This window comes from Globicephala melas, chromosome 2 (genome assembly GCF_963455315.2).
Source record: "Globicephala melas chromosome 2, mGloMel1.2, whole genome shotgun sequence".
In the NCBI taxonomy this organism is placed as follows: domain Eukaryota; kingdom Metazoa; phylum Chordata; class Mammalia; order Artiodactyla; family Delphinidae; genus Globicephala; species Globicephala melas.
Window position 1 is genome coordinate 89,284,210 of NC_083315.2, and position 27,145 is coordinate 89,311,354.

The following is a 27,145-nucleotide window of genomic DNA, read 5'->3' on the forward strand; positions in this document are numbered from 1 at the left end:
CGGGGTATGGCTGTGGCTCACCGTGGGGACAAGGACACTGGCAGCAGAAGTTCTGGGAATTACTCCTTGGCATGAGCCCTCCCAGAGTCTGTCATTAGCCCCACCAAAGAGCCCAGGTAGGCTCCAGTGTTGGGTTGCCTCAGGCCAAAAAACCAACAGGGAAGGAACCCAGCCCCACCCATCCACAGTCAAGTGGATTAAAGTTTTACTGAGCTCTGCCCACCAGAGCAACAGTCAGCTCTACACACCACCAGTCCTTCCCACCAGGAAACTTACACAAGCCTCGTAGATAGCCTCATCCACCAGAGGGTAGACAGCAGAAGCAAGAAGAACTACAGTCCTGCAGCCTGTGGAACAAAAACCACATTCACAGAAAGATACACAAGATGAAAAGGCAGAGGGCTATGTACCAGATGAAGAAACAATATAAAACTCCAGAAAAACAACTAAATGAAGTGGAGATAGGCAACCTTCCAGAAAAAGAATTCAGAATAATGATGGTGAAGATGATCCAGGACCTTGGAAAAAGAATGGGGGCAAAGATCGAGAAGATGCAAGAAATGTTTAACAAAAACTTAGAAGAATTAAAGAACAAACAAACAGAGATGAACAATACAATAACTGAAATGAACACTACACTAGAAGGAATCAATAGCAGAATAACTGAGGCAGAAGAATGGATAAGTGACCTGGAAGACAGAATGGTGGAATTCACTGCTGTGGAACAGAATAAAGAAAAAAGAATGAAAAGAAATGAAGACAGCCTAAGAGACCTCTGGGACAGCATTAAACACAACAACATTCGCATTATAGGGGTCCAAGAGGAGAAGAGAGAGAGAAAGGACCAGAGAAAATATCTGAAGAGATAGATTATAGTCAAAAGCTTCCCTAACATGGGAAAGAAAATAGCCACCCAAGTCCAGGAAGCGCAGAGAGTCCCATACAGGATAAACCCAAGGAGAAACACGCCAAGACACATAGTAATCAAATTGGCAAAAATTAAAGACACAGAAAAACATTGAAAGCAGCAAGGGAAAAACGACCAATACAAGGGAACTCCCAGAAGGTTAACAGCTGATTTCTCAGCAGAAACTCTACAAGCCAGAAAGGAGTGGTATGATATACTTAAAGTGATGAAAGGGAAGAAGCTACAACCAAGATTACTCCACCCAGCAAGGATCTCATTCAGATTCAATGGAGAAATCAAAAGCTTTACAGACAAGCAAAAGCTAAGAGAATTCAGCACCACCAAACCAGCTCTACAACAAATGCTAAAGGAACTTCTCTAAATGGGAAACACAAGAGAAGAAAAGGACCTACAAAAACAAACCCAAAACAATTAAGAAAATAGTCATAAGAACATACATATCAACAATTACCTTAAACGTGAAAGGATTAAATGCTCCATCCAAAAGACACAGGCTTGCTGAATGGATACAAAAACAAGACCCATATATATATTGTCTACAAGAGACCCACTTCAGACCTAGAGACACATACAGACTGAAAGTGAGCAGATGGAAAAAGATATTCCATGCAAATGGAAATCAAAAGAAAGCTGGAATAGCAATACTTATATCAGATAAAATAGACTTTAAAATAAAGAAAGTTACAAGAGACAAAGAAGGACACTGCATAATGATCAAGGGATCAATCCAAGAAGAAGATATAACAATTATAAACATATATGCACCCAACATAGGAGTACCTCAATACATACGGCAACGGCTTAAGAGGAAATCAACAGCAACACAATAATAGTAGGGGACTTTAACACCTCACTTACACCAATGGACAGATCATCCAAAATGAAAATAAATAAGGAAACAGAAGCTTTAAATGACACAATAGACCAGATAGATTTAATTGATATTTATAGGACACTCAATCCAAAAACAGCAGAATACACTTTCTTCTCAAGCGCACATGGAAAATTCTCCAGGATAGATCACATCTTGGGTAACAAATCAAGCCTCAGTAAATTTAAGAAAATTGAAATCATATCAAGTATCTTTTCTGACCACAACGCTATGAGATTAGAAATGAATTACGGGGAAAAAAACGTAAAAAACACAAACACATGGAGGCTAAACAATATGTTATTAAATAACCAAGAGATCAATGAAGAAATCAAACAGGAAATCAAAAAATACCTAGAGACAAATGATAATGAAAACATGACGATCCAAAACCTATGGGATGCAGCAAAAGCAGTTCTAAGAGGGAAGGGTATAGGTATACAAGCCTACCTCAAGAAACAAGAAAAATCTCAAATAAACAATCTAGCCTTACACCTAAAGGAACCAGAGAAAGAAGAACAAAGGAAACCCAAAGTTAGCAGAAGGAAAGAAATCATAAATATCAGAGCAAAAATAAATGAAATAGAAACAAAGAAAACAATAGCAAAGATCAATGAAACTAAAAGCTAGTTCTTTGAGAAGATAAACAAAATTGATAAACCATTAGCCAGACTCAGCAAGAAAAAGAGGGAGAGGACTCAAATCAATAAAATTAGAAAGGAAAAAGGAGAAGTTACAACAGACACCGCAGAAATACAAAGCATCCTAAGAGACTACTACAAGCAACTCTATGCCAACAAAATGGACAACCTGGAAGAAATGGACAAATTCTTAGAAAGGTATAATCTTCTAAGACTGAACCAGAAAGAAATAGAAAATACGAACAGACCAATCACAAGTAATGAAATGGAAACTGTGATTAAAAATCTTCCTACTGGGCACCCCTGGTGGCGCAGTGGTTGAGAGTCCGCCTGCCGATGCAGGGGACACAGGTTCGTGCCCTGGTCCGGGAAGATCCCACATGCCGCGGAGCGGCTGGGCCCGTGAGCCATGGCCGCTGAGCCTGCACGTCCAGAGCCTGTGCTCTGCAACGGGAGAGGCCACAGCAGTGAGAGGCCCGCGAACCACAAAAAAAAAAAAAAAAAAATTCTTCCTACAAACAAAAGTCCAGGACCAGATGGCTTCACAGGTGAATTCTATCAAACATTTAGAGAAGAGCTAACACCCATCCTTCTCAAACTCTTCCAAAAAATTGCAGAGGAAGGAACACTCCCAAATTCATTCTATGAGGCCACCATCACCCTGATACCAAAACCAGACAACGATACTACAAAAAAAGAAAATTACAGACCAATACCACTGATGAATATAGATGCAAAAATCCTCAACAAAATACTAGCAAACAGAATCCAACAACACATTAAAAGGATCATACACCATCAAGTGGGATTTATCCCAGTGATGCAAGGATTCTTCAATATATGCAAATCAATCAATGTAATACACCATATTAACAAATTGAAGAAGAAAAACCATATGATCATCTCAATAGATGCATAAAAAGCCTTTGATGAAATTCAACACCTATTTATGATAAAAACTCTCCAGAAAGTGGGCATAGAGGGAACCTACCTCAACATAATAAAGGCGATATAAGACAAACCCACAGCAAACATCATTCTCAATGGTGAAAAACTGAAAGCATTTCCTCTAAGATCAGGAACAAGACAAGGATGTCCACTCTCACCACTATTATTCAACATAGTTTTGGAAGTCCTAGCCATGGCAATCAGAGAAGAAAAAGATATAAAAGGAATATAAATTGGAAAAGAAGAAGTAAAGCTGTCACTGTTTGCAGATAACATGACACTATACATAGAGAATCCTAAAAATGCCACCAGAAAACTACTAGAGCTAATCAATGAATTTGGTAAAGTTGCAGGATACAAAATTAATGCACAGAAATCTCTTGGATTCCTATACACTAATGATGAAAAATCTGAAAGAGAAATTATGGAAACACTCCCATTTACCATTGCAACAAAAACAATAAAATACCTAGGAATAGGGCTTCCCTGGTGGCGCAGTGGTTGAGAGTCCACCTGCCGATGCAGGGGACAGGGGCTCGTGCCCCGGTCTGGGAAGATCCCACATGCCGCAGAGCAGCTGGGGCCGTGAGCCATGACTGCTGAGCCTGCACGTCCGGAGCCTGTGCTCCACAATGGGAGAGGCCACAACAGTGAGAGGCCCGTGTACCACAAAAAAACAAAAAAAAAACAAACAAAAAACACCTAGGAATAAACCTGCCTAGGGAGACAAAAGACCTGTATGCAGAAAATTATAAGACACTGATGAAAGAAATTAAAGATGATACCAACAAATGGAGAGATATACCATGTTCTTGGATTGGAAGAATCAATATCATGAAAATGACTATACTACCCAAAGCAATCTACAGATTCAATGCAATCCCTATCAAATTACCAATGGCATTTTTTTACAGAACTAGAACAAAAAATCTTAAAATTTGTATGGAGACACAAAGGACCTGGAATAGCCAAAGCAGTCTTGAGGGAACAAAATGGAGCTGGAGGAATCAGACTCCCTGACTTCAGACTATACTACAAAGCTACAGTAATCAAGACAATATGGTACTGGCACAAAAACAGAAACATAGATCAATGTAACAAGATAGAAAGCCTTTGGGCTTCCCTGGTGGCGCAGTGGTTGAGAGTCTGCCTGCCGATGCAGGGGACACGGGTTCGTGCCCTGGTCCGGGAAGATCCCACATTCCGTGGAGCGGCTGGGACCATGAGCCATGGCCGTTGAGCCTGCACGTCTGGAGCCTGTGCTCCACAACGGGAGAGGCCACAACAGTGAGAGGCCCACATACCGCAAAAAAAAAAAAAAAAAAAAAAGATAGAAAGCCCAGAGATAAACCTGGAGCCTGTGCTCCACAACGGGAGAGGCCACAACAGTGAGAGGCCCACATACCGCAAAAAAAAAAAAAAAAAAAAAAGATAGAAAGCCCAGAGATAAACCCACGCACCTATGGTCAACTAATCTATGATAAAGGGGGCAAGAATATACAATAGAGAAAAGACAGTCTCTTCAATAAGTGGTGCTGGGAAAACTGGACAGCTACATGTAAAAGAATGAAATTAGAACACTCCCTAACACCATATACAAAAATAAACTCAAAATGGATTTGAGACCTAAATGTAAGACCAGACACTATAAAACTCTTAGAGGGAAACATAGGAAGAACACTCTTTGACATATATTACAGCAAGATCTTTTTTGATCCACTTCCTAGAGTAATGGAAATAAAAACAAAAATAAACAAATGGGACCTAATGAAACTTCAAAGCTTTTGCACAGCAAAGGAAACCATAAACAAGATGAAAAGACAACCCTCAGAATGGGAGAAAATATTTGCAAACGAATCAACGGACAAAGGATTAATCTCCAAAATATATAAGCAGCTCATGCAGCTCAATATTAAAGAAACAAACAACCCAATCCAAAAACGGGCAGAAGACCTAAATAGGCATTTCTCCAAAGAAGACATACAGATGGCCAAGAAGCACATGAAAAGCTGCTCAACATCACTAATTATTAGAGAAATGCAAATCAAAACTACAATGAGGTATCACCTCACACTGGTCAGGATGGCCATCATCAGAAAATCTACAAACAACAAATGCTGGAGAGGGTGTGGAATAAAAGGAACCCTCTTGCACTGTTGGTGGGAATGTAAATTGATACAGCCTCTAATGAGAACAGTATGGAGGTCGCTTAAAAAACTAAAAACAGAATTACCATATGATCCAGCAATCCCACTACCGGGCATATACCCAGAGAAAACTATAATTCAAAGAGACACATGCACCCCAATGTTCACTGCAGCACTATTTACAATAGCCAGGTCATGGAAGCAACCTAGATGCTCATCGACAGACGAATGGATAAAGAAAATGTGGTACATATATACAATGGAATATTACTCAGCCATAAAAAGGAACGAAATTGGGTCATTTGTTGAGACATGCATGGATCTAGAGACTGTCATACAGAGTGAAGTCAGTCAGAAAGAGAAAAACAAATATCGTATATTAACGCATATATGTAGAACCTAGAAAAATGGTACAGATAAACCGGTTTGCAGGGCAGTAATTGAGACACAGATGTAGAGAACAAATGTACGGACACCAAGCGGGGAAAGCGATGGGGGGGTGGTGGTGGTGGTGTGATGAATTGGGCAATTGGGATTGACATGTATACACTGATGTGTATAAAATTGATGACTAATAAGAACCTGCTGTATAAAAAAATAAAATAAAATTCAAAAATAAAAAAACAACTAATACTAAACTTTCTTTTCATGTTATTTGTATGGAAATATGTTAATATAAATGTTTCAGACATTGCATGAAATTCCTAAAAATCTTATATGTTCTGGTATAATGTTATAAGTCATAATTTTAGTTATTACTTTAAAATGTATATCTCAGAAATAACTAAATTTCCTTGTCAATTGCATTATTATGAACTTTCATCACATCTTTAACCATGGTCATTTTTAAGTCTTTTGTCATTTACAGACAGTTCTGGGTGCACTCTGATGCTTTTGCAAAAATGTTCCTATAAAAGGGTTTCATCTTCAAGGAATTCATGGAAAAGACTCTGACAAGTACAGGTTTCTGGTAACTGACTATACTGCTGAACTGAATAAATAAGCATTTTCAGAACTCTAATGGAAAACTGATGAATTCATAAAAGTGCTAACAGAAGATCAAGATGAAAAATAAATTACATGGGACTGAGTGAACTGATGAGGATGATTATAATTTTTGTGACCTTCTGTTTGAATTAAAAAAAAAATGTGATGTTAACCAAAAAAAAAAAAAGATACTCTGTTGTCTAGTGGCTGAGCCTTCATTGCCTTGCTGGTTTCCAGGAAAGCAGGCCCCTAAATCGCTCAGCACAGACCCAACAATTGTTTCTTTAGGGCCCATTAAAAATTGCTGGGGTTTGCCCTGCCAAAATAGCCATTCATATATATCTGAATAACTTATGAATATGGTTTATATATAAATAAAGCATTCCAACAATTTTCTTTTCAAGAGTCATGAAATCTGTACTAAGGCATTCTGAGACCCAAGATAGTATTGTTATTAATGATTAATGATAGTATTAATGATAGTATTGTTAAGGAAACTGTCCACCCTGGCCAGGCACAACAATAAAAGATTTGCTTAAGTCTCCCACCTCAGGATGCTTGAAAAGAACACACAACCAGTGAAGGGTCCAAAATCAACCCAGGGAAAACCCACGAGGGGCCAAGAAGGGGAGGAGACACGAGTCCATAATATGTCTCGCCAACCTCCCAGAAACCCTCACGATGAAAACCATTGTGACTGAGAGATGCGCGCACCACCAGGAAGGGCCCTGAGCTGGACCAAATGAAGGCACAAGCAAGATGATTGGCCAGAAACGACGTGGAAAGCTAACCCCGCCACCATAAAACCTGAGACTGCAAGTCACAAGGCAGAGCAGTTCTCCTGGGTTCCCTTACCCTGCTGCTCTCCACTTGAGCGCCCCTTTTCAATAAAATCTCTTGCTTTGTCAGTACGTGTGTCTCCTTGGACAATTCATTTCTGAGTGTTGGACAAGAGCCCACTCTTGGGCCCCTGAAGGTGTCCCATCCAGTGACAGGATGACACTAGCAATATATACAAGGACAGAGATTTGTAAAATTCAGTGGTAAGAAGAAGAACAATTTTATTCTGGACCTTTTAGTTAAATCATTGAGGTGAAGAACGAATATAAAGAACCTTCATCTTTAACAAAGGACCAGCCTTTGTTAAAGAATCAGAAACCCCTACTCCTTTTGGGGCATGTGGTTGTGAGCTGTTGAAGCAACCTGTTAAAGGCAGAGCCAGCTTCAGTTTCCTGAGATTAAACCAGGCTGAAACTAGGTTTACAGACAGCACAAAAGTCAGGTGCAGGGCCTCTTGTCTCTGTTGTGGAGCTATGCCTTGGGGAATTATGCCTTGGGTCAGTTATTAGCTGTCTTCTATAACTACTTTGTTTAGGGTAGTATTATTTATAGAACCTTGATTAGATAAAGATTAAGAGAATTATAAAATATTTAGGTATTCATCCAGCCCAACTCCTTCATTTTACAGATGGGGAGACTGAGGAAGCTAGTCTCTTCAAGGCTATTTGGACTTATACTAACACTCTCCTCAAAGTTTTTCCAGCGTCTGCCGAGTTCTAAAGCCACTTTCACGTTCTGGGTTTTTGTTATGGCAGCGCCCCACCTCTGGTAACAAAATCTGTATTAATTACCTATCACAGTGTAACAATTACCCGAAAATTTAGCAGCTTAAAATGACAAACATTGGTTATCTCACAGTTACTTAACTCAGGAATTTGGAAATGACTTAGATGAGTGGTTTTGGTTCAGGGTTTCTCATGAAATTGCAGTCAAGATGTCAGCCAGGGCTGCAGTCATCTGAAGGTCTGGCTGAGGCTGGAGGATCTGCTCTCAAGGTGGCTCACTCACATGGCTATTGGCCAAAAATCTCATTTCTTTGATGACTGTTGTGGCAGAAGGCCTCAGTTCCTCACCTCGTGGGTCTCTCCATGGGATTGCTTGAGTGTCCTCTTGACATGGCGGCTGGCTTCCTTCAGAGCTAGTGATCTGAGAGAGAGCAAAAAGGAAGCGACATGCACTTTATGACCTCATCTAGGAAGTGAAACACCAACACTTCTACTTCATTCTATTTGTTTGAAGGAGTCACTGAGTCCAGCCCTCAGTCCAGGGAGGGAAATAAAGCTCTACCTCTGGAAGAGAGGAGTATCAAAGAATTTGTGAACATATTTTAAAACCACAACAAGTTCTCTCAGAGCATTTGATCTAAAGAGAATTAAGTGGAAAAGGAGTTCTTAGTAGCTTTGATGATATGGTAAGAAAGGAATTCATCTAGACTCAGTCTGAGGCTACTGAACCAAAGAGCAGTCATGACACAGAAGTATTTTGACTCTGAAATTTATGAGGAAGTTGGGAAAAGTAAGGGTCAAGTCAGTTTGTTGCAACTTGTGCATGTGTTTCTCCCTCTTAACTTAAAGTTACATTTGAATTTGCATATCCACATCTCAATCCTAACAATATAGTATATATACATAAGGGTAACATGGATACATCTATTTTCATACTATTTGACTACTGTAATTCTAGAAAATATTCCACCCTTGATATTAGAGCTTTTCTCAAGCTTCACATTCATTCCCTTCATCCAACATGTCCATCCCCTTTACCTCTGAGCTCAAGAGGAAACACCTATGGGTGTGATGTGAGGGAAGAGCCTCTCCCCCTAGATTAGTCCCCAAGCCCCAACATCAACCACCAGACCAGGGGGCTGAGATCCTCTTCTATCTCTCCTTTGAATTAAGACTTTTGTCAATAATTACCCATTTACACCTCACCTTTCTAAAAGGAAGATGCGATTATGTCCCTCTTCTGCTTAGAACTGGAGATTTAAATGGTCCCACAATGCTTATAAGAGAGTCTCTGTGCATAGAACTATATCCAATCTCCTGGGATAAACCATAATGGAAAAGAATATTAAAAAAAAGCATGTCTCTATGTGTGTAACTGAGTCACTCTGCTGGACAGCAGAGACTGCCACAACATTGTAAATCAACTATGCTTCAATTAAAAAAAAAAAGCCTCTATGAATTCCTGACACTCTATCATAGCTGCACTATTTTGGAGAACAAGCATATAACTTTCAAGGGATCCCCAAAGCAATAAGTTACCACAAAATGTCAAGATCCACCAGCCTCCAGGACAAAGGCCTGTCTCAATAGGGGCAAGAGATTCATCAATTTGGCTCCACCCTTGCTCTCTATTAAGAAAAAAAAATGTTGCCTGCCGTTCCAGTTCTACAAGGATCAGGCCATCAGCTACTGCAGTTGCCCACTGCCAGTGTGCCCTTAGGGGAATTCAGGATGAAGAAAAACAGGAAACATTCTATGCTTTGGGTACACTGGCCTTTAGATAGTTAAGATGCATATCTAAGAAAAATTTTCAAATGAATTCAGATGCTTGTATTTTCCCAGACACAGAAAAGCACTAAAATCGCTAACTTGAGATACCTGTTTGTTGTAATTAGCAGTAATCTTTTGATGCTTGACTACGTTTTCCCAGCAAAAAAGTTTATATATATCCTGGCTCCTCCCTTACCTCTTTGGAGCAGTTCCTCAGAGCTATCTGAAAGGCTGTTTCCTGGGCTATAGTCCTCAGTAAGGTCCTCAGATAAAAATTAATTCACAACTTACATTGTGTGTTTTTCTCTCAGTCCACATCTCCATCCACTCTCCCCTCCATATCTTATGTCACAGCTTTATCTTTCCTATGCTGTTTGTTCACACTTCCTGGCCTTTGTTTCTGCCTTTCTCTCTGCCTAGAATACCCTTTCCCCTTCTCTGCCAGGAAAACTACTCTGCATGCCTTGGAACCCAGCTCAAATGTCATATCCTGGAGGAATGAATAATTTAAGTTCCAATATACTTTGTATGTATATAGCTGTAATTACTTCTTCACTCATCTGATTAACCCTGCACTGACATGATCTCTAAGAATGTTTTATTCGAATTTGTATCTCCAAGGCCTAGCACAGATCATACTAGGGACTACTATTTGTTAGGTGGGTGGATAGGGGTTAGCCTGGACCATTGCTTGACAGAACAGGGACCCTTCTCCCTCGGAGCATTTCTCTGCAGAACCACTACAAACTGAGGACCATCTCTTCTCAGTCTGATGTTTTGCTCTCCAGGATCTGTAGTGAGCTTTGTACTTTTAGATTTCACTGACCAGTAAAATTTCAAAAGTAATTTTGGAGACCAAAATAGGATTGCCAGTTTTTAATTTTTTCAAATTTAAAGACTTTAAAAAAATTATCATCTACTTTTTAAAAAGTCACTATAACACCTCAAAAGTAGGAAGACCATAACCTTAGCCTAGAGAATAGTTCTTTGAATTAAACACATTCAGCCTTTTGAAAAGCCTACCACATCAACCTTATTTTTTCTCATTCCATGATGAAAAATTCATCCCTGTTTTATCAGCTGTAGAATAATGTTTGGAAACCACTGATTTTGACCTTTGCTTCTGAGAGGTGGCTCCTGCAATCTTCTTGACTCAAGAATGAGTTTTAGGCCTCATGACAGGAATAGTCCTGTAGGATCTTCCCATGGCTTTTTCTTTTGTGGGTGTAGAGAGAAGTACCTGGGAACAAGAGACCAACTAACGTATATTGAGCACCTCTATGCTAGTCACTTGGCACGTATATGAGGTGCACATCTCAGTTAACAAACTCAAGAATGCAAAAAAAATGCAATTTTACTTCTTTGCTTACCAAATTTATTATCTATCCAAGTATGTTCGACCTAGTGACAGAAATACACCTTAATTCAGGGTCCCCTCCTCCCTTTCTTTCCCTAGGGGTTGCATCTCTGATCCAGGGGACTGATTTAGTGTGTCAACGGGGCTGGATTAAACTTCCCAAGGTCTTAAGCACTGAAAAAATTATGTTGCCTCATATGTAACTGAAAGTTTTTTAAATAATTATTTTATAGTTTATTTTATCCCAACAAGTTCTGGGGTTTTTTTCCTCCTGAAATTGATCACTTCACTGCTTTTTATTCATTCAAAAAATTTACTTACTTCTTGGGTGGATGTTTTGTTTTCCTTGTGCCCTTGGCAAGTTCTTGACCTACCTATGGGGTCATCTGGTCCTGCTCATTGGCCCTCAGCATCCACCTGCTTGTATTGGATTATATTGCAGGTCCACGCAGGTCACCACGGAGTCTTCCTCACGCTGTCCACACAAGACTGCCTCCCATCTGAAGGCTCTTTATGACACATGTGGGCCACTCTGGGTGAGAGTTTATCTTTTTAGTGTAAAACTTCCATCCCTATTAAAAGGTAACACTTATTATTATCAGTCATCTTACTTTGTACAGACAAAGGAGCTGAGGGGGTACATGGGTAGATAATAGGCAGGGAACAGCAGGACACTATATCACGTTATTTTCCATTGGCACACGTTCTTTTGTTTATTTTTTATTTAACATTCTTTTCTGATTCCTGCACTAGACTATAGGTCTATGAGAAAACCCATCTGTCTTATTCATTACTATAACCCCAGAACCTAGAACAGTGCCTAACACATAGTAGGCTGTTAGTAAATACTGTTGATCAAATGAACGAGAATGAATGAGATAAGGACAACACAAAGAGGTAGAAGGGGATCAGAATGAGGGTGCTGGAAGTGCTGAAAATAAACTTCAATTATTTTACAATTCTGGAAGTTTATGTTAGCTCTTCCTTGGAGAGTTTCCTTCCACTGCAGCAAGAGATGTCTCTTCTACAGCATTCCTTGTGTTGTTTTCTGACTGTTGCCTGTGGACTAGCATTTTCTTTCAGCTGGAAAATAAACTATTTTGGGCAAAAAGGATCATATACAGCTTTGTAGCTCCCCATGAGATACAGCACTTTAAGAGCTAAAATATGCTAGTTTACTGAATGAATGAATGACTGGAACTTGAGTCCTAAATATCCAGAGAATCCCTGAGGAATGGGCTCAGTGTTATAGGGGGCTAAATCCAAAGTGGTATCTTCTAGACTAAGTTTTATCCAGCCTCAGCATTCTACAACCACTTCCTGGGGTGCAGTACCTCCTAGTGGAAATCCAGGGCTGCTGCCTCCTTCCTAGATGCTCCCAAACATGGGCCCTCGGTGTCTCCCTCCCAGAATTCCATCTTCTCCTCCTCAAAAACCTCAATGTCACCCTCATCAATGAAGCCCAGTAGACGATGAGGCCCAGCAGACTCAGGCAGGTCCTTCCTAGTAACCCCAAGTACTCACAAGGTAAATAATGAAGGGCTGCATCAGAGCCAGATAGTTCTCTAGAGCAGACCAGCACCTCAAAATTTAAGGTGCAAATGAATAATCTGGAGAGAATCTTGTTAAAATGAAGGTTCTGATGCAGTAGTTCTGGGTTGTGGACCAAGATTCTGAATCTGAACTAGCTTCCGGGTGACACCAAAGGATGCTGGTCCGGTCTATACTGCACCCTTGTGGTGACTGGCAGCTATAGCAGTAGCAGCTCCCAGATGTACCAAGTCTGACCAGCAAGCCATGGGGTTGATCATTTAAGTAAACACTCTGAAGCTTATGAAGTACTTTTCTCCCCTTCAAGGTTTGTCCCTTGAAGGTTTGCCTGCCTCTTTCCTGGTGCTGAAACCCTAGAGAAAAGCTCCGACCTCCAGCTGGAAGGGGTAGGGGAAAGGACACATTCCCTGAATCAGAAACTGCAAAACGTGGTTTAAATCAAGAGGTCAAGGGCAGGGAGCTGACTGACTGCTCAGAGGGTGTCCCAGAGCAGCAGTCTCTCATCCCAGGCCAGAGTCTCTAGCTCTCAGCTATGTCAGCCTGGAAACTCCATTTTGTCAGTACACCCAGAGATAAGCAGACTCAAGGGAAATGAATCATACCAGCCAGACTCTTAAGAGTCTAAACCAAATGCCAACAGTAAGAAGAACAAACGCCAACTAATCAGAAACTTGTTCAGAGCAATACTTTCCCTGCAGGAATGTCTACGTGGGCTGGCAAATCATTACCAAAAGTCTGTTTGGGGTCCTGAAATCAGAGCAAGGGGAATCAAGTGAGCGACCTGAAAAGAGAATATTATGACACTTTGATAGCTGGATGCACCCATCTCCATGGATAATTGCATACCTGCCAAGCAGAAGTTAGGAGAGCACCTTCCCCTTCTGCTACTCTTCCTGCAACTGGGAACTTTCTGTTCAGATTTCTTTAGTGCATTCCTGCCCTCAAATATACTTCAGTTGCCTTGGATGGGTGTGGATGGCTAGAGTGGGTTACCTCCATTGATGTATGTTTGTAGTTTTTATTTTCTTGGTTGACTGTTTTTACTCAAAATACTCTTAGGAAGTGATTGCCCCAGAATTTCTCCCCAGATTCTGAGAGCAGCTCATTGCCCAGCACTGAAGCACCAGCAGGAGAGGAATGGGGGTTGGAGGGAGGGCCATCAGAGAAAAAGCTGGATCCTTTCCTTGCTTCCCACCCTGACATCTTATTCTAGGCTACAGATTTTAAAAAACTTCAGTACAGTTATTTGGTAAGCAGTCAGAGGAACAGAAGTTGTCACATTTCTGTTGGCTGGTTCTTTTTTTGCTGGTGATGTTGATTTTCTATACATATAACACTTAAATCAGTGTCCAAAGTCTGGCAAGTTCTCAGGCTCAGCTTCCTTCATTCTATTCTCTCATGGTCTGAGCTGTCCTGCTGGGTGGCTTTAAAGTCATCAAACTTATGGAAGTGGGAGTGGGGAGACCTGGAAAATTACAGCCCTCCAGTTTCTTGCTTTTACAGGCTGTTCAGTAAGCCTTTGTTGAGAGACTGTCAGTAAACGGAGCACAACCCCACTGCAATGTCCATCTCTCCCAGGAATGCTTCCTGACTTGCTGTGCCACCCCCAGGTTCCCTGGGAGAAGCTGGAGAGGCTCATTGCTCACTGAGTCCTATCTCATTCCCTCCTTGACAGTGATACAGCCGCTGCCAGCCACCTGAGAGCCAAATCCAAAACATATTTCCATTTTTGCCTAATGCCTAAATGACAGACCTAAATTTGTTGAGTCTAGATTTTTAAAGTGCTCATAAAACAAAGTAACAAATAAAATTTGCTTTAAACCTGAGGCAGATTAGGAAAAATCCTCAACGAGAATATCCTTCTCACCCAGGAGGCTGTGGAGATGGAGGCCACAAAGTCCTCTTTCGCACCGTCATAGTGGCTATGGGAACCAGCACCTCCAGAGCAGTCAGAGTTTTCTCTCGTCACACTGTATTGTCTACTCTGCACTCTTCTAACGCTTAATAAATGTTTGCACAGTATTCCTATAATCCCTGCACTCCAAAGTATTGAAGTTTTAGCGAGTGTGAGGGCTTTTTAGAAAACCCAGTAGATGACTTCACCATTGACAGGGGCCAAATGAGGAAAGATAATGAGTACAACACGGAATAACCTCCCCCAAATTAAACAATCATATAGGAAGGAAGATGACGATTGGCTGATTCACTGAAGACCCCGCGTTCACCCTTTGCCGCGTTATAATTTCGGCCCCGACCTAACGTCAAGCAGCAGCTGGGGCCTAATCGCCGAAGAATGTGGCTTCCGGAATCTAAAAAGGCGGCCCTGCCGTGCCATTGTTCCCACAATGCCGTGACTCGGATTCGAACCGAGGTTGCTGCGGCCACAACGCAGAGTACTAACCACTATACGATCACGGCGAGCTACTGGGACGCCACGAGGAGCGCATCATTGAGTGTCGTCCTCGTCTAGGTGGCTGCCGCTCTCGCCTTCCCAAGCCGCTCACTGTCGACCAGGCCCCTCTGGCCCTGGCGCCCAGCCCGAAGTGGAGTAGGGGCGCCGTGGACGCCTGGCCGAAGTCTCTGCTGGTCGTCCGCACGGCCCGTGAAAGAGAGGACATGAAAGTCCTCTGCAAACTAAAGGACTCCTAGGAGGCCAGGCCTACGTCCGGGACTCTCACGCAGCCTGTACGAATGTGAGGCCCGGGGGTCGCCCAAATGGCGGCGCTGGGCCCCTATCACACCCACCGTGCCCTGGCGCTCACGCTATCTGAACGGGCTCTTGCTAGGAATGGGGCCGCCTCTCAAATCCCACAAGAAGGAAAATCAGTTCGGACCCAGCCGCACAACTTCCTTCGAGATGCGGAGTAAGGGGAACTCGCAGAAAACACACGCCTCGGTAATGAAGCAGTGGGATCTGGCGGTCCGGTGAGTGCTTACGGATATCTAGAAAGCAAGCGAGCAGTGCGCCTGCGTCCCTTCAGGGAGAGGCGAGATTAGAGATGGGCGGGAACCAGCAGTGACATGGCAAAGGGGCGGGGCCTTAAACAGAGAAGAGCTTAGGCGAGGAAAAAAACGCACGGGTCCCCAGTAGCGCGCCGTGATCGTATAGTGGTTAGTACTCTGCGTTGTGGCCGCAGCAACCTCGGTTCGAATCCGAGTCACGGCATTGCGAGAGCAGTGGCACGGCAAGGGGTCGGCTTTTTAACGCTCTCCTCCATTTTTATCTTCAGTTTGTAATAACTTCCTTGAAAATGGATCCCAATCCCCTTGTGACAGTTGGAAACAATGTTTACGCCAGGTCTCGCTAAATTGGACTTAGGAAGCATACAGGCTTCCGCTTACCCTGGCCTACGCACGTTATCCTGCCCAGCCCAGACAAAGCACAGAACACTCACAAGGCCAAGAAGTGTTATAATTGACATATGTACCAATGTCCATGGCAACACTAAAAACGGGCTCCCAATGATAGGAAGAGAACGCTTCTTAGAGGAGGTGACCTTTGAAGTAGCTCTTAAAGGCAGAAAGGGAATTTGTCAAACAGCCAGGATTGTCAAGCAACCAGGATTATCTCGTGTGCTAAGGGCTCCAAGAGAAACAATCATAATTCCTCTTTGTAAGTCTTCTCTCTTCCCCACCCCCACTACGCCCACAGGCCCTGGTCTGACAGGTAGCAGGCGCCTCTCAAGGACTTGTTGAGTGAATGAAAGCAAGTAACTAGGGAATGGGAAACGACACTGAGGGAAGGCCACAGGATGAGCTGGAAAAGGTGGACAAATTTTCCGCAGTCTCCGGGGTGGGGATGAGAGGCGGAGGAGTGAGAGGATTCTATTCGTGTTTAGCAAGATCCCTCTGGCGGCTCTGAAGGGGGGCAGTGATTAGAGCAGACAACACTGAAGAAACCGGTGGTCTCTCTGCATTCACTTGTTAGAACCAGGGGTATGTTCTCATTTTAGCAAAAAGCCACTGCCTACTGTGGACTCGGCCTGGTTCTAGGCGCCATGGAGACGAGAGCACTGATGTACAAGAAGAAAAATCAGACCCAGTCCCTGCTGCGCCCAGGGACGCAACAGAGGAGGGCACCGGGTCCGGCGGGAGCCCTGCGGAGGGACGAGTCAGGGCCGTCGTGGGAATAAGAGAAACAAGGAAGCGGGTGCTGGAGGCGGGGAGAATGGCAGGGTGTGTTCACTGAGTCCTTTCTAAGTGGACAGCCCAGTTCTGCGGGCATCTACATTATCCGTAGAGAGAAGCCCTGAGGAGCGCACCCCGGCAGGTTTGGGGTCGCTGGAAGGGTCTCCGGGACAGAGGAGATGGGCGTCCTCCAAGGAATGAGAGTTACACAGCTCGTGAACACTCAGCTCCGGCCAGTCCCGTCTCTGGATGCCCAAGTGGTACCCCCTAAACTCTTACATGGAACCCACCTTTTCCCACTGCATCATCCCCACCTCCCGTGGCTAATGGGCCAAAACAGGAGAGAACCAGACCAACTGACAAGACAGCAATGCGCCTGCGCATTCTCAGACCCGGCCTTAGGCCGGAACCCGCCCCATAGGTGGACCTTTTGGTGACGTGCAGAATGGGAAGGCCTTTAACTGTTGAAGAAGACAATCAGAAAGGGCCGCTGACAGGTCCCCGGTAGCTCGCCGTGATCGTATAGTGGTTAGTACTCTGCGTTGTGGCCGCAGCAACCTCGGTTCGAATCCGAGTCACGGCATTGTGGGAACAATGGCACGGCAAGGGGCTTGTCTTTTCTAATTCCTTTTTTTTCCCCCCAGCCCATAACACTTTGTATAAATCGTGACTCATTTTTTAAAAATGAAACGCTGCATCTCTCTCCTCTGAAAACTGAAACACCTCTATGATCACCACCTTCAGTAATTCTCATTTAATTATCTGAATACAGCTTTAGATCAAACAGTTGTAACCCCTTACCTCCTGAAAATAAATGGAAAATCAGTGTCTAAATCATTCTCCTACACCAACAAAACAGCGCCCCTGTGGCCTTGCGATTTTTTTCCTTTTAATACATTTATTTTAAAAAATGGTGTATTCATTATCAAATAGAGAATACACATGCACGAGCCAGTGAAAAGTGTCTCCCTCTCATTGTTCACCCTACCAATTATTGCCAGTTTCCAATATATTTTTCTGTGGCAGTCTTTGTATAAATAAATATTTATATATGTATATATGTATGCAAATATATTCCCCCCTTGCTTCTTGCATAACACAGGTGACCTCTTCCCTTCCTCCTCCTCACCCTCAGAAGTCAGGCCTGAAGTGTTAGATTTGCATTGGTAGACAATCTCCCTTTACAGGAAAGACTATACATACCCAGGGGAATCTCCACCTGATCCAGTCCTTTTTCTCCCCAGGCACTGGCTCGCAGCTAGGGAGAGTGGGACACTATTTGGGGTGATAAGATAAGGGAAAGGAATTCCTTACTGTGCTTGTAAAAAACTTTTGGGAGCCTGGGCTCTGCTGGGAATCAGCCCTATTTTTATTTCAGGTTGGAAAGTGAGGGAAGCCTCCTGGGTTTGGAGTTGGGAAGAGGGACTAGACTTGATAGTTCATTTGGAGACCCTCCACTTCCATCTCTTATCTTATTGTCAGGATCCAACTTAAATCACAAACCACTAAAGTTAGAAAATTCAAGTTCATTGAAGGCAGAACTGAATCCTACTATACTTGTGTTCCAAGAATACAGCCTCTCCATAAATATTTGAAAAGAGATTGCTTGAGTCCATAAATGAGAGAAGTGGCCCCGTTTTCTTTATGGTTGCATCTTAAGTTGTACTCCTGCAACACGGAACCATGTTTTTTTTGTTTTGTTTTTTTATAAATTTATTTATTTATTTTTGGCTGCGTTGGGTCTTCGTTGCTGCGCGTGGGCTTTCTCTAGTTGCGGCGAGCGGGGGCTACTCTTCGTTGCGGTGCGCAGGCTTTCCATTGCAGTGGCTTCCCTTGTTGCGGAGCACGGGCTCTAGGCGTGAGGGCTTCAGTACTTGTGGCTCACAGGCTTAGTTGCTCCGTGGCATGTGGGATCTTCCCGGACCAGGGCTCGAACCCGTGTTCCCTGCATTGGCAGGCGGATTCTTAACCACTGCGCCACCAGGGAAGTCCCCTATGTTATTTTTAATTTTTTTAAAATATATATTTTTAATTAATTTATTTGGCTGCATCAGGTCTCAGTCGCGGCACGCGGGCTCTAGAGCGCAGGTTCAGTTGCCCCACAGCATGTGGGATCCCAGCTTCCCGACCAGGGCTGGAACCCTCATCCCCTGCACTGGAAGGTGGACTCTCAACCACCGGACCACCGGGGAAGTCCCCCCCCCCCCCCCCGCCCCATGTTATTTTATATCAGACAAATAGAAAACACGGCCCAAATGAAGCTCCATTTACATGCAGAATCTCTAAGAACAGAGTGCATATGTGAGTATACTGGGATATGTTTGTCCTCTCAAGGTTGTGGACAGAGATGGACCCAAGGCAAGGCTGGAGAGCAAAGCCAAGGGCCAGACTTAGAAGACAAAACCAGAAGGAATGGGAGCTCAGGATGGGACTGGGCATTCAAAGTCAAGCAAATAGAAGGGAGGGACACCCCACTTAGTACCCAGTAAGAAAAGTGAGCTCTAAGGTCTAGGTGTTGGAACATGCGAAAATTTAGGAGGTTAAGGGAGGAAGAGAGGATTTGCCTTAAGAGAAAGGAGAACAGTGTCATTTTAAGGAAAGGAAAGTTTGGGAGAAGACAGTTGCAAGCACAGAGGAGGTCAGCAGACTCAGGTGCTGCAAAGGAGAAAGAGGAATGAGACAAAATAGCTGGGCTTAACATTTAGAAGTCGTTGTCGACTTTTAAAACTTTCTATGAGAGCAGATGGATAACGTGTATCAAGAGTAAGAAAAAAATGTACACTCTTTGCCCCAACAACTCCACTTTTGGGAATCTTGTCAAAGGAAATAATCCTAAACTTGGAAAAGTTATCCACATAAAGATGTTTGTTACAGTTATTTAGAAGGGAGGAGAATGGAAATAGCCTAAATGCTCAACAAATAAAGTGATGAGCTAAACTAAGGTATGCTCATTTGATGAGATATTAAATTGCCATTTTTAAAGTACAAAGTCAATTTTAAAGCACTATTTCCAACTAAAAGGAGTAAGACTCCCTTTAAAAAATGACTGGTTACATTTTGCAGCAGGGTAAGTACAAGTTGAGTCTGGAACATCTCGTGTGAGAATGCAAGTAAGTGTTTAAAGATTGGCGAGACCAAGTCAAAAGAATGCAGAAGCCTCTTGAAAGGGCTCCTGCTGGCCCAATTTGGGACAGTTTTGAGCATCAAACAGAATGATGATGGTAATGGATTATATCACATTGAATTTTTTTTTAAAAAAAGAGTTTTTGAGACCATGGGGATGGGGGGAGGGGGAAGGAGGAGGAAGAGGAGAAACTCTTCTTCACAGAAATGAATGCCAGATAACAAATGCAGGGACTTCCCTGGTGATGCAGTGGTTAAGAATCCGCCTGCCAATGTAGGGGACGTGGGTTCGAGCCCTGGTCCGGGAAGATCCCCCATGCCGCGGAGCAACTAAGCCCGTGCACCACAACTACTGAGCCCGTGCTCTAGAGCCCACGAGCCACAACTACTGAGCCGGTGTGCCACAACTACTGAAGGCTGTGCGCCTAGAGCCCATGCTCCACAACAAGAGATGCCACCGCGAAGCCACCACAATGAGAAGCCTGTGCACCACAAGGAAGAGTAGCCCCCGCTCCCCACAACTAGATAAAGCCCGCGCACAGCAACAAAGACCCAACACAGCCAAAAATAAATAAATAAATAAAAAATTTAAAAAACCCACAAATACAGAATGACAGAGTCATCATTTTGTGATTCCCAGTGTAATAACAAATGTAAGCATAGATCACCAATGGAAGCTAAAACCACTGGATAAAACATGTTGGGAGCTAATAGTCTTAGGTTATCGCACCACAACTTACTTTGTGAAATTGTGAAATGGAGAGATCTGATGGACTCCAACTTAACCAAGTGATCAAGCCTAGCATCACCAATGAAGGACAAATGTGCACTACTGGCTGGCCCGCCAGTGTAACACACTAGAAAGTCCACAACATCCCTCATGTAATGGTCTTTTAAAAACTGTCTAACCTGAATCTAATCATGAGGAAACTATGGAAAAATCCAAAATGTGCAACATTCTACATGACAACTGCCCTGGACATTTCAGAATGATCAATGTCATGAAAAACAAACTAGCAAGAAAAAAATGGGGAACAGTTCAAGATTTAAAGAGATTAAAGAAACAAACAAGTGCAACAGGGGAAGGAACCTTGATAAATCCTGAATCAGGACAAAAAATAAACAAACAAACAAAAACCCCAACTATATATATATGACATGTGGGGGGAAATGGAAAAAAATTAATGTAGACTGCATAATAGACAATACTATTATGGTAATGGTCTAATGGCCCCATGCAAGAATTCCTTATTCTTAGGGAATGGCTGCTGAAGTATTTAGAGCTGAAGTATCATGATACCTGAAACTTGCATCAAATGGTTAAGGGGAAAAAAGTGTGGGGGGATAGAACAAATGTGGCAAAATGTTAAAAAGTAGTGAATCTAGGTGAAGGCTATACAGATTTCCACTGTACTTTCTTCGAATTTTTCTGTAGGTTTGAAATATTTTGAAAAAAAATTGGAAGAAAATAAAGCTTACATAATAAAAATGGGGAAAATATGCAATGTTAAGTGGAAAAAATAAGGACATAAAATTGTGTATACCACAATTATAGCTATATAAAAATATGAACAAGAGGAATGATCTTTATTCATGTCAACATTTGTTAAGCTCCTGCCACATGACAGGCTCTGCACTAAGTGATGGGAACACCCCCGGCTCCCTTTCAGAATCCTGAGTCTGTGGTACAATGCTTAACTGCAAGACTTTGGATATGGCAAACTCCACCCAGGTCTTAGAGGAGGCTTGCCGAGAGGGCCTCACCTCTGTATCCTTGGTTCCTAGCAAGCTTCCTGGCCCCATGAGGTGCTCAACAATGCCTGATTCCAGGAGCACACACTCTGGTGGGGGAGGAAAGTGCATTAACAGATAGTTTAAAACAAGAGTAAGTTCATGGTGCACATAAGGTACTAACAGCTTTTTAATTATCATTTAAACTCTACCCTTATGATCTCCTCCCCACTCTTCATGTGACTTTACTTCCTACCCTTCCTCACTATGAACCCACCCCTTCTTTATGGTAGGCTGGTTCCCACCTCAATCCCTTCACTCAACTCATGCTGACCTCCTGGCTTGGAATGATCTTTCACTCCTTTGTTTCATCTGTCCAAATCCTACCCAGCTCAGGTCTACCCCCTCCATGAAGCCTAACTATCTTTTGTGTAGACTTGATTGATTCCATTCCTCTGAGCTGTCAGCAGCTTAACTCCATATTTCTTAAACATATGTGGCTTCATTTGACATCTACCATGGTAAGCACTTTACAGTTTTTAAATCCTGTTCCATCATTTCCATCATTTCATATCTATCATTTCCCCTAATTCTCACACAACAGTCATCATGCCCTTTGCAGATATAAGGCAAGTGAAAATCAGTGGCACTGAGTATCTTGCCACTGATCCTCAGAGATCTGGCTACAGCCCATAATTATTGTTGTCAGACACCTGGTGATTGAGGAGACCCTCCAATATGCATCAACTGGACAATTCTTCTAGAATTATTATCTCTATGTCCAGCTTTGATTTGTTAGTCAATTTTTTAAGCTGCACAGTTTTACGATGTGCACGTTATTTTCTCTATTATACCTCATGAAACCAGACACAATATCAGATATTTCAGTATCTCCTACAGTCCTGCTACTCAAAGTGTGGTGGGAGGGCCAGCTGCATCTGTATCACCTGGGAGCCTATTGGAACTACACCGGGACCCCATCCCAGCTAGACCTACAGAATCAGAAACTTCAATTTAACAAATTCCCCAGGAGATTCGTGTGCATATCGCAGTTTGGAAAGCACTGTCCTGTAACACCAAAGAATATGCACAAAGCAGAAACTCAACAAATATTTTGAGACCTGGGGCCCTGGGAATCCTAGGGTATTCTCAGTTTTGCCATCACATCTTACGCTGCTCCAGCTTTGAGCTCCCTTCCCTGTGGGGCCTCACGTGGCTCTTCGCTCCCCCACAAGACAGATATGAGCCTAAGAGTGAGGGAGACACTGAGGTAGTGCTCAGAGGGATGCTGGTGAGGTGAAGCTGCTACCTTTCCATCAGAGTCAAAAGCAAATGTTGGCGTTGGCCTCAGGGCTACAACATTCCTGGGGAGAAATTGGTTTTATTTCTAAGACAAAAATGCTTGAGCATCCGAGCCTCTGGAGGATAAGGGGTTTATGATAGACAACACTGGAACTGTTTCTAGACTTGATTTATTGACTTGTCTGTTTCTATTCTGTCACTAAGCTGATTGGCAACGCAACCTGGGACTTGAAGGGATTCCTGTGTATATGCTTGCGCTGCCATCAGGGCCGGGTGGGAGGCGTTTGTGCAAGGGCCGTTTGCCTGTGAGGAGGGCGTGTGTGGAAACCACTCGGGAGAAGTGGGTGCCTCTAGGGAGATGATTGTCTGTGATGTGAGATGTCTACCTGGAGTGGGTTCGAGTATGTGCACAGAGAGCAGTTGGATGGGAGGAGGTAGGTGGGGCCCCGAAGGCAGCACGCCGGAGCCGGTAGTTCCAGACACATCTTACAGAACAGCCCCTGTCTCGCCCCCACCCCACCCCAGTTTTTCCTCCCAGGATATTATTTCCCAGTTGGGAGGCCTTGGGGAGGGTAAAGGAGGGGCGGAAGGCGCCGGAGGGCCAGGAACCCCGGAGTCCGAAGACTCCCCTCTTGGCGTCTCGCGCGAGGTGGGAGCTGGGGAGGGGGAACAGACGTGCACAGGTGCGTCCCCAGGGGAGCGCGTGGCGACACATGGAGGATTCATCCTCAGTGCATCCTCAAGAGTCGCATTCCCTGCCCTAGGGTCGCCACTTCACTTCTCCGTCCACACACGCTGGAAGCCCCCGCCCGCTCCTCTCCGCCGGGCGGAGGGAGGTCGCCTCCTTTAGGTAGCGGAACCCCGCCCCTCCCTTGTTACTGACGAGCCCCGCCCCCTCTCGCCGCCCCGCCGAGCCCCGCCCCCTCTCGCCGCCCCGCCGAGCTCCGCCCCCGCCCCGCCCCCTGCCCGGCCACAGAGCTCCCCACGTTCAGTCTGGCTGGCCTCATGTTACTGAGCGGAGCTTCTCCTGCCGGCTCCGGCCCGGGGCCGCGGGCGCAGGGGAGCGCGGGGGGCGGCCCGGCTGGATCGCGCCGGGGCGCCGGAGGTGCGGGAACCGGCCCAGGAGGGGGCGGCAGCGGCGGAGTGGCCAAGTGGCTCCGGGAGCACCTGGGCTTCCGCGGGGGGGGCGGCGGCGGCGGAGGTGGGGGCAAGCCGGCGCCCCCGGAGCCGGACTACCGCCCCCCCGCACCTTCCCCGGCCGCGCCCCCCGCACCTCCCCCGGACATCTTGGCCGCCTACCGACTGCAGAGGGAGCGCGACTTTGAAGACCCTTACTCCGGGGGGCCGTCCGGCTCCGCTGCTCTAGCCACCCCTGCCGTTCCCGGCCCCACGCCGCCCCCGCGCCACGGCTCGCCACCCCACCGCCTTATTCGGGTCGAGACCCCTGGCCCCCCAGCGCCTCCTCCCGAGGAACGGATCTCTGGACCACCCGCCAGCAGCGACAGGGTGAGTGCCACGCCGGTCGGGGGGCTGCAAGGAGGAGAGGTGGTCGGAGGTCTGGGGCTTTCGAGAGGGACAAAGGTGGCCTGACCGGGGCCGGGCCCCTTGGCGTCACGGTTCCTGGCGGACACGATCTTAGTCCCTGACCCCGGGGCTCGGAGCCTTCATCCACCTTTGTTCAGATTCTCGACCTTCTAATTTGGGACGTGCGCCCCAAACTCTGCCTCTTTCCCTTATTATAGCCCCTGAACTAGTGACCCTCCCCCTCCCAATCTCTGCTCTCCTCATCGCAGACCCCAGAGCCTAATCGGGGAGCCTTTTTTCTAACGGGATTTGAGCCCGTTTCTCCCCAGTTTATGGCCTTTCAATCCTCTGGGAGCAGCAGCTCACTGCCCTTTGATCTCTGACCCCTCCCCCTCAGGGCAGAGCCAGCACCAAGCTCCACTCCTTCTCCTGTTAAAAAAGACCAAGCATCCTTGGAGGTGCTGAAGCCCCAGGAAGGAGGTGAAGGCTGGGTTTCTCCCTGTGGACACGGCAAGAGCTGGCCTTTGCCTTACCCAGTGGGACTGGAGCCGGGTGGACTGTTGTTCTCAGGAAGCCAGAACAGGCAGTATGCAGCTCTTCACCAAGGATGCTAACCACTGAGGTCCAGGCAGGCCCACTCCTGCACTCCTTCCCTTATCCCCCCAGGTATGCGGACAGTCAGTGCTCAGAACCTGTTGCCCAGAAGGGGCTAAGCAACTGAACCCACACCTCCTCTCCTCTTGGCCTCCTGCTCCCCGGGTCCACTCTGAGGGTGGCTAGAGCTTTTTGTGGATCTGAAGGCTTGGGGTAGAGAGGCGGGCTGGGCATTCACTGTTTCCAAGAACATCCACTGTGGCTCAAAGGCCCCTGGTAGAGAAGACACCCCCTGCCCAACCTCAGTGCGGCCTTATCCCTCCCTGACAGCTGAAAGTCATCCCCAGGTCCCTGTAGTCCTAAATTCTAGGACGATGACTTGGTGGGCTGCCCTAGCTCTATTGTCCCTCTTCACTTACCCCTGGGAGCTTGCTCTGGGGCTGACTCCCCTCTCCTCAGCAGAGAACACAGTTTTCTTTGATTGGAGAGCAAAGTTGCTGTCTGAATCTGTTGGCTCCAGGGCTGAGGCTTTCAGCTGAGAGTGCGCCACTGTTCTGCCTGATTCTTGGGTAAGAGAGATGTGTCAGGGTCAGAGCAGAAGCCTCAGGAATGTGAATTATTTTTCCCCTAGTTCCTGCCATGGGGCATGGCTACCCATCCTGGGCCAGGACTGTTCGCCTGCAGAAGGAGCCTATGCTTTCTTCACATGTCCTTAGGCTCCTCTTCCTAATTTTCCCCGATGGTGGTGGTGGCAGTGAGGCAGAGGGAGCATTAGGCTTTGTTCTTACTATTGATCAGTTAGTCTCCTCCTCCCTGACCACTGCCTGCTGGCATGTGGGCCTGAACTGTCCCTGGCCCTCCTCCTCTCTGTATTGTCTTGGAATGGCCTAACAGGCTGCCCACCAAGCCGTGGGCTCCTCCAGGACAAGGGCCTTGTCCTCATATTGTGTCTCCCAAGTGCCTGACACACTGTTTGGCATAAAGAGGGGTGGTGCATAAATATCAATAAGTCCTGAGTGGTGACTCTCCATTGCTAGGGTGACCTGAGGGTCAGAGACTCCCCTAACTAAAGTTCCCCTTGTACACTTCCCCACAGAGACCCCAAGGAAGGGGCTGTGCCCACAGAACCATGCAGAAGCCCACAGCCTCTTCTCACCAAGGGCATCCATGCCTCTCCCTGGGTCGTCTCTGTGATCTGTGGGCTACTCAGACCTTGGGGGCTAAGAGGTATCTGACTCCTTTGTCAGCTGCAGGGACAGGAATGAAATCTAGCAGGATTTCCTAGGAGCCACACAATCTGTGGTTTAATGAGTGTGTGAGAAAGACTCAGTATGCCATCTGAGCTGGCCCAAGGGCAGGGATGCTGACCTGGGGGCTCCCACCATTCAGAGAGAGCAGCTCCACCTCTTCAGGAGCGGAGTTTGGATCTTCTCAGGAAGAGCCCAGACTGGGTACCTGAGCCCCTTAGCCTAAACCCAAGGGTCAGCACCTGCCTGCAGAGCTCACACAGGATTGTGCCTGCTGGATGGTGAGCCGGCCTGGCCCCCGAGGCCCTGCTGAGCTGGTGTTCCTGTCCTGTGTGGCTGCTTTCTCCTTAGTCTCAGTTCCCCCTCCGCTTAGCCCTGCAGGTCCTCTTGGCTTGCTGCTTTTGAGTCTCTTCCTGAGGTGAGATGAGGCTGGGGACCAGGTTTTGCCTTGGGCTGGCTCACTTCTCTCCTTCTGCAGTCCAGCAGCTGGTGCTGGGTGGGTCAGAACCCTCTGAGAGGAGCTGGATCATGAGGTTTGATGAAATGGGTGCAAATGCTTCTGTGATGAGCCAGAGAAATTGAAGGGGAATGAGCCCAGTGGATGTAGGGGCTGGAGAGAATAGGCCTCAGACAGGACCCTGAGAGGCCTGGGGGCTCAGGACCATTAGCCTTCTCCCCGTGCAGGGCTCTGGCTGCTGGCCCACCCTGAGACCCACGGCTGCAGTTGGCAG

General features: G+C 45.5%; 2 protein-coding genes and 3 non-coding genes across 7 annotated transcripts in view; 3 read left to right on the forward strand and 2 right to left on the reverse strand.

The window, feature by feature from the left end:
* Positions 1 to 25,898, reverse strand: part of SLC28A2 (solute carrier family 28 member 2) — a 92,997-nt gene extending 67,099 nt beyond the window's left edge. Inside the window, exons 1-3 of the mRNA XM_060294329.1 lie at positions 25,587 to 25,898; positions 11,589 to 11,786; positions 8,436 to 8,508 (exon numbers count right to left, since the gene is read on the reverse strand). The gene's annotated coding sequence lies outside the window, so the exon portion shown is untranslated. The remainder of the gene's footprint in view (positions 1 to 8,435; positions 8,509 to 11,588; positions 11,787 to 25,586) is intronic.
* Positions 15,112 to 15,183, reverse strand: TRNAH-GUG (transfer RNA histidin (anticodon GUG)). Its single transcript has one exon. It is a non-coding gene; the product is annotated as a tRNA-His (tRNA).
* TRNAH-GUG (transfer RNA histidin (anticodon GUG)) lies at positions 15,860 to 15,931 on the forward strand. Its single transcript has one exon. It is a non-coding gene; the product is annotated as a tRNA-His (tRNA).
* TRNAH-GUG (transfer RNA histidin (anticodon GUG)) lies at positions 17,405 to 17,476 on the forward strand. Its single transcript has one exon. It is a non-coding gene; the product is annotated as a tRNA-His (tRNA).
* SHF (Src homology 2 domain containing F) overlaps positions 24,039 to 27,145 on the forward strand; it is a 34,812-nt gene continuing 31,705 nt past the window's right edge. For all 3 annotated transcript variants that reach the window (XM_030842705.2, XM_060294327.1, XM_060294328.1), the window contains exon 1: positions 24,039 to 24,555. In XM_030842705.2, coding sequence (XP_030698565.1) covers positions 24,055 to 24,555 — 501 coding nt within the window. In that variant the 5' untranslated portion in view covers positions 24,039 to 24,054. The remainder of the gene's footprint in view (positions 24,556 to 27,145) is intronic.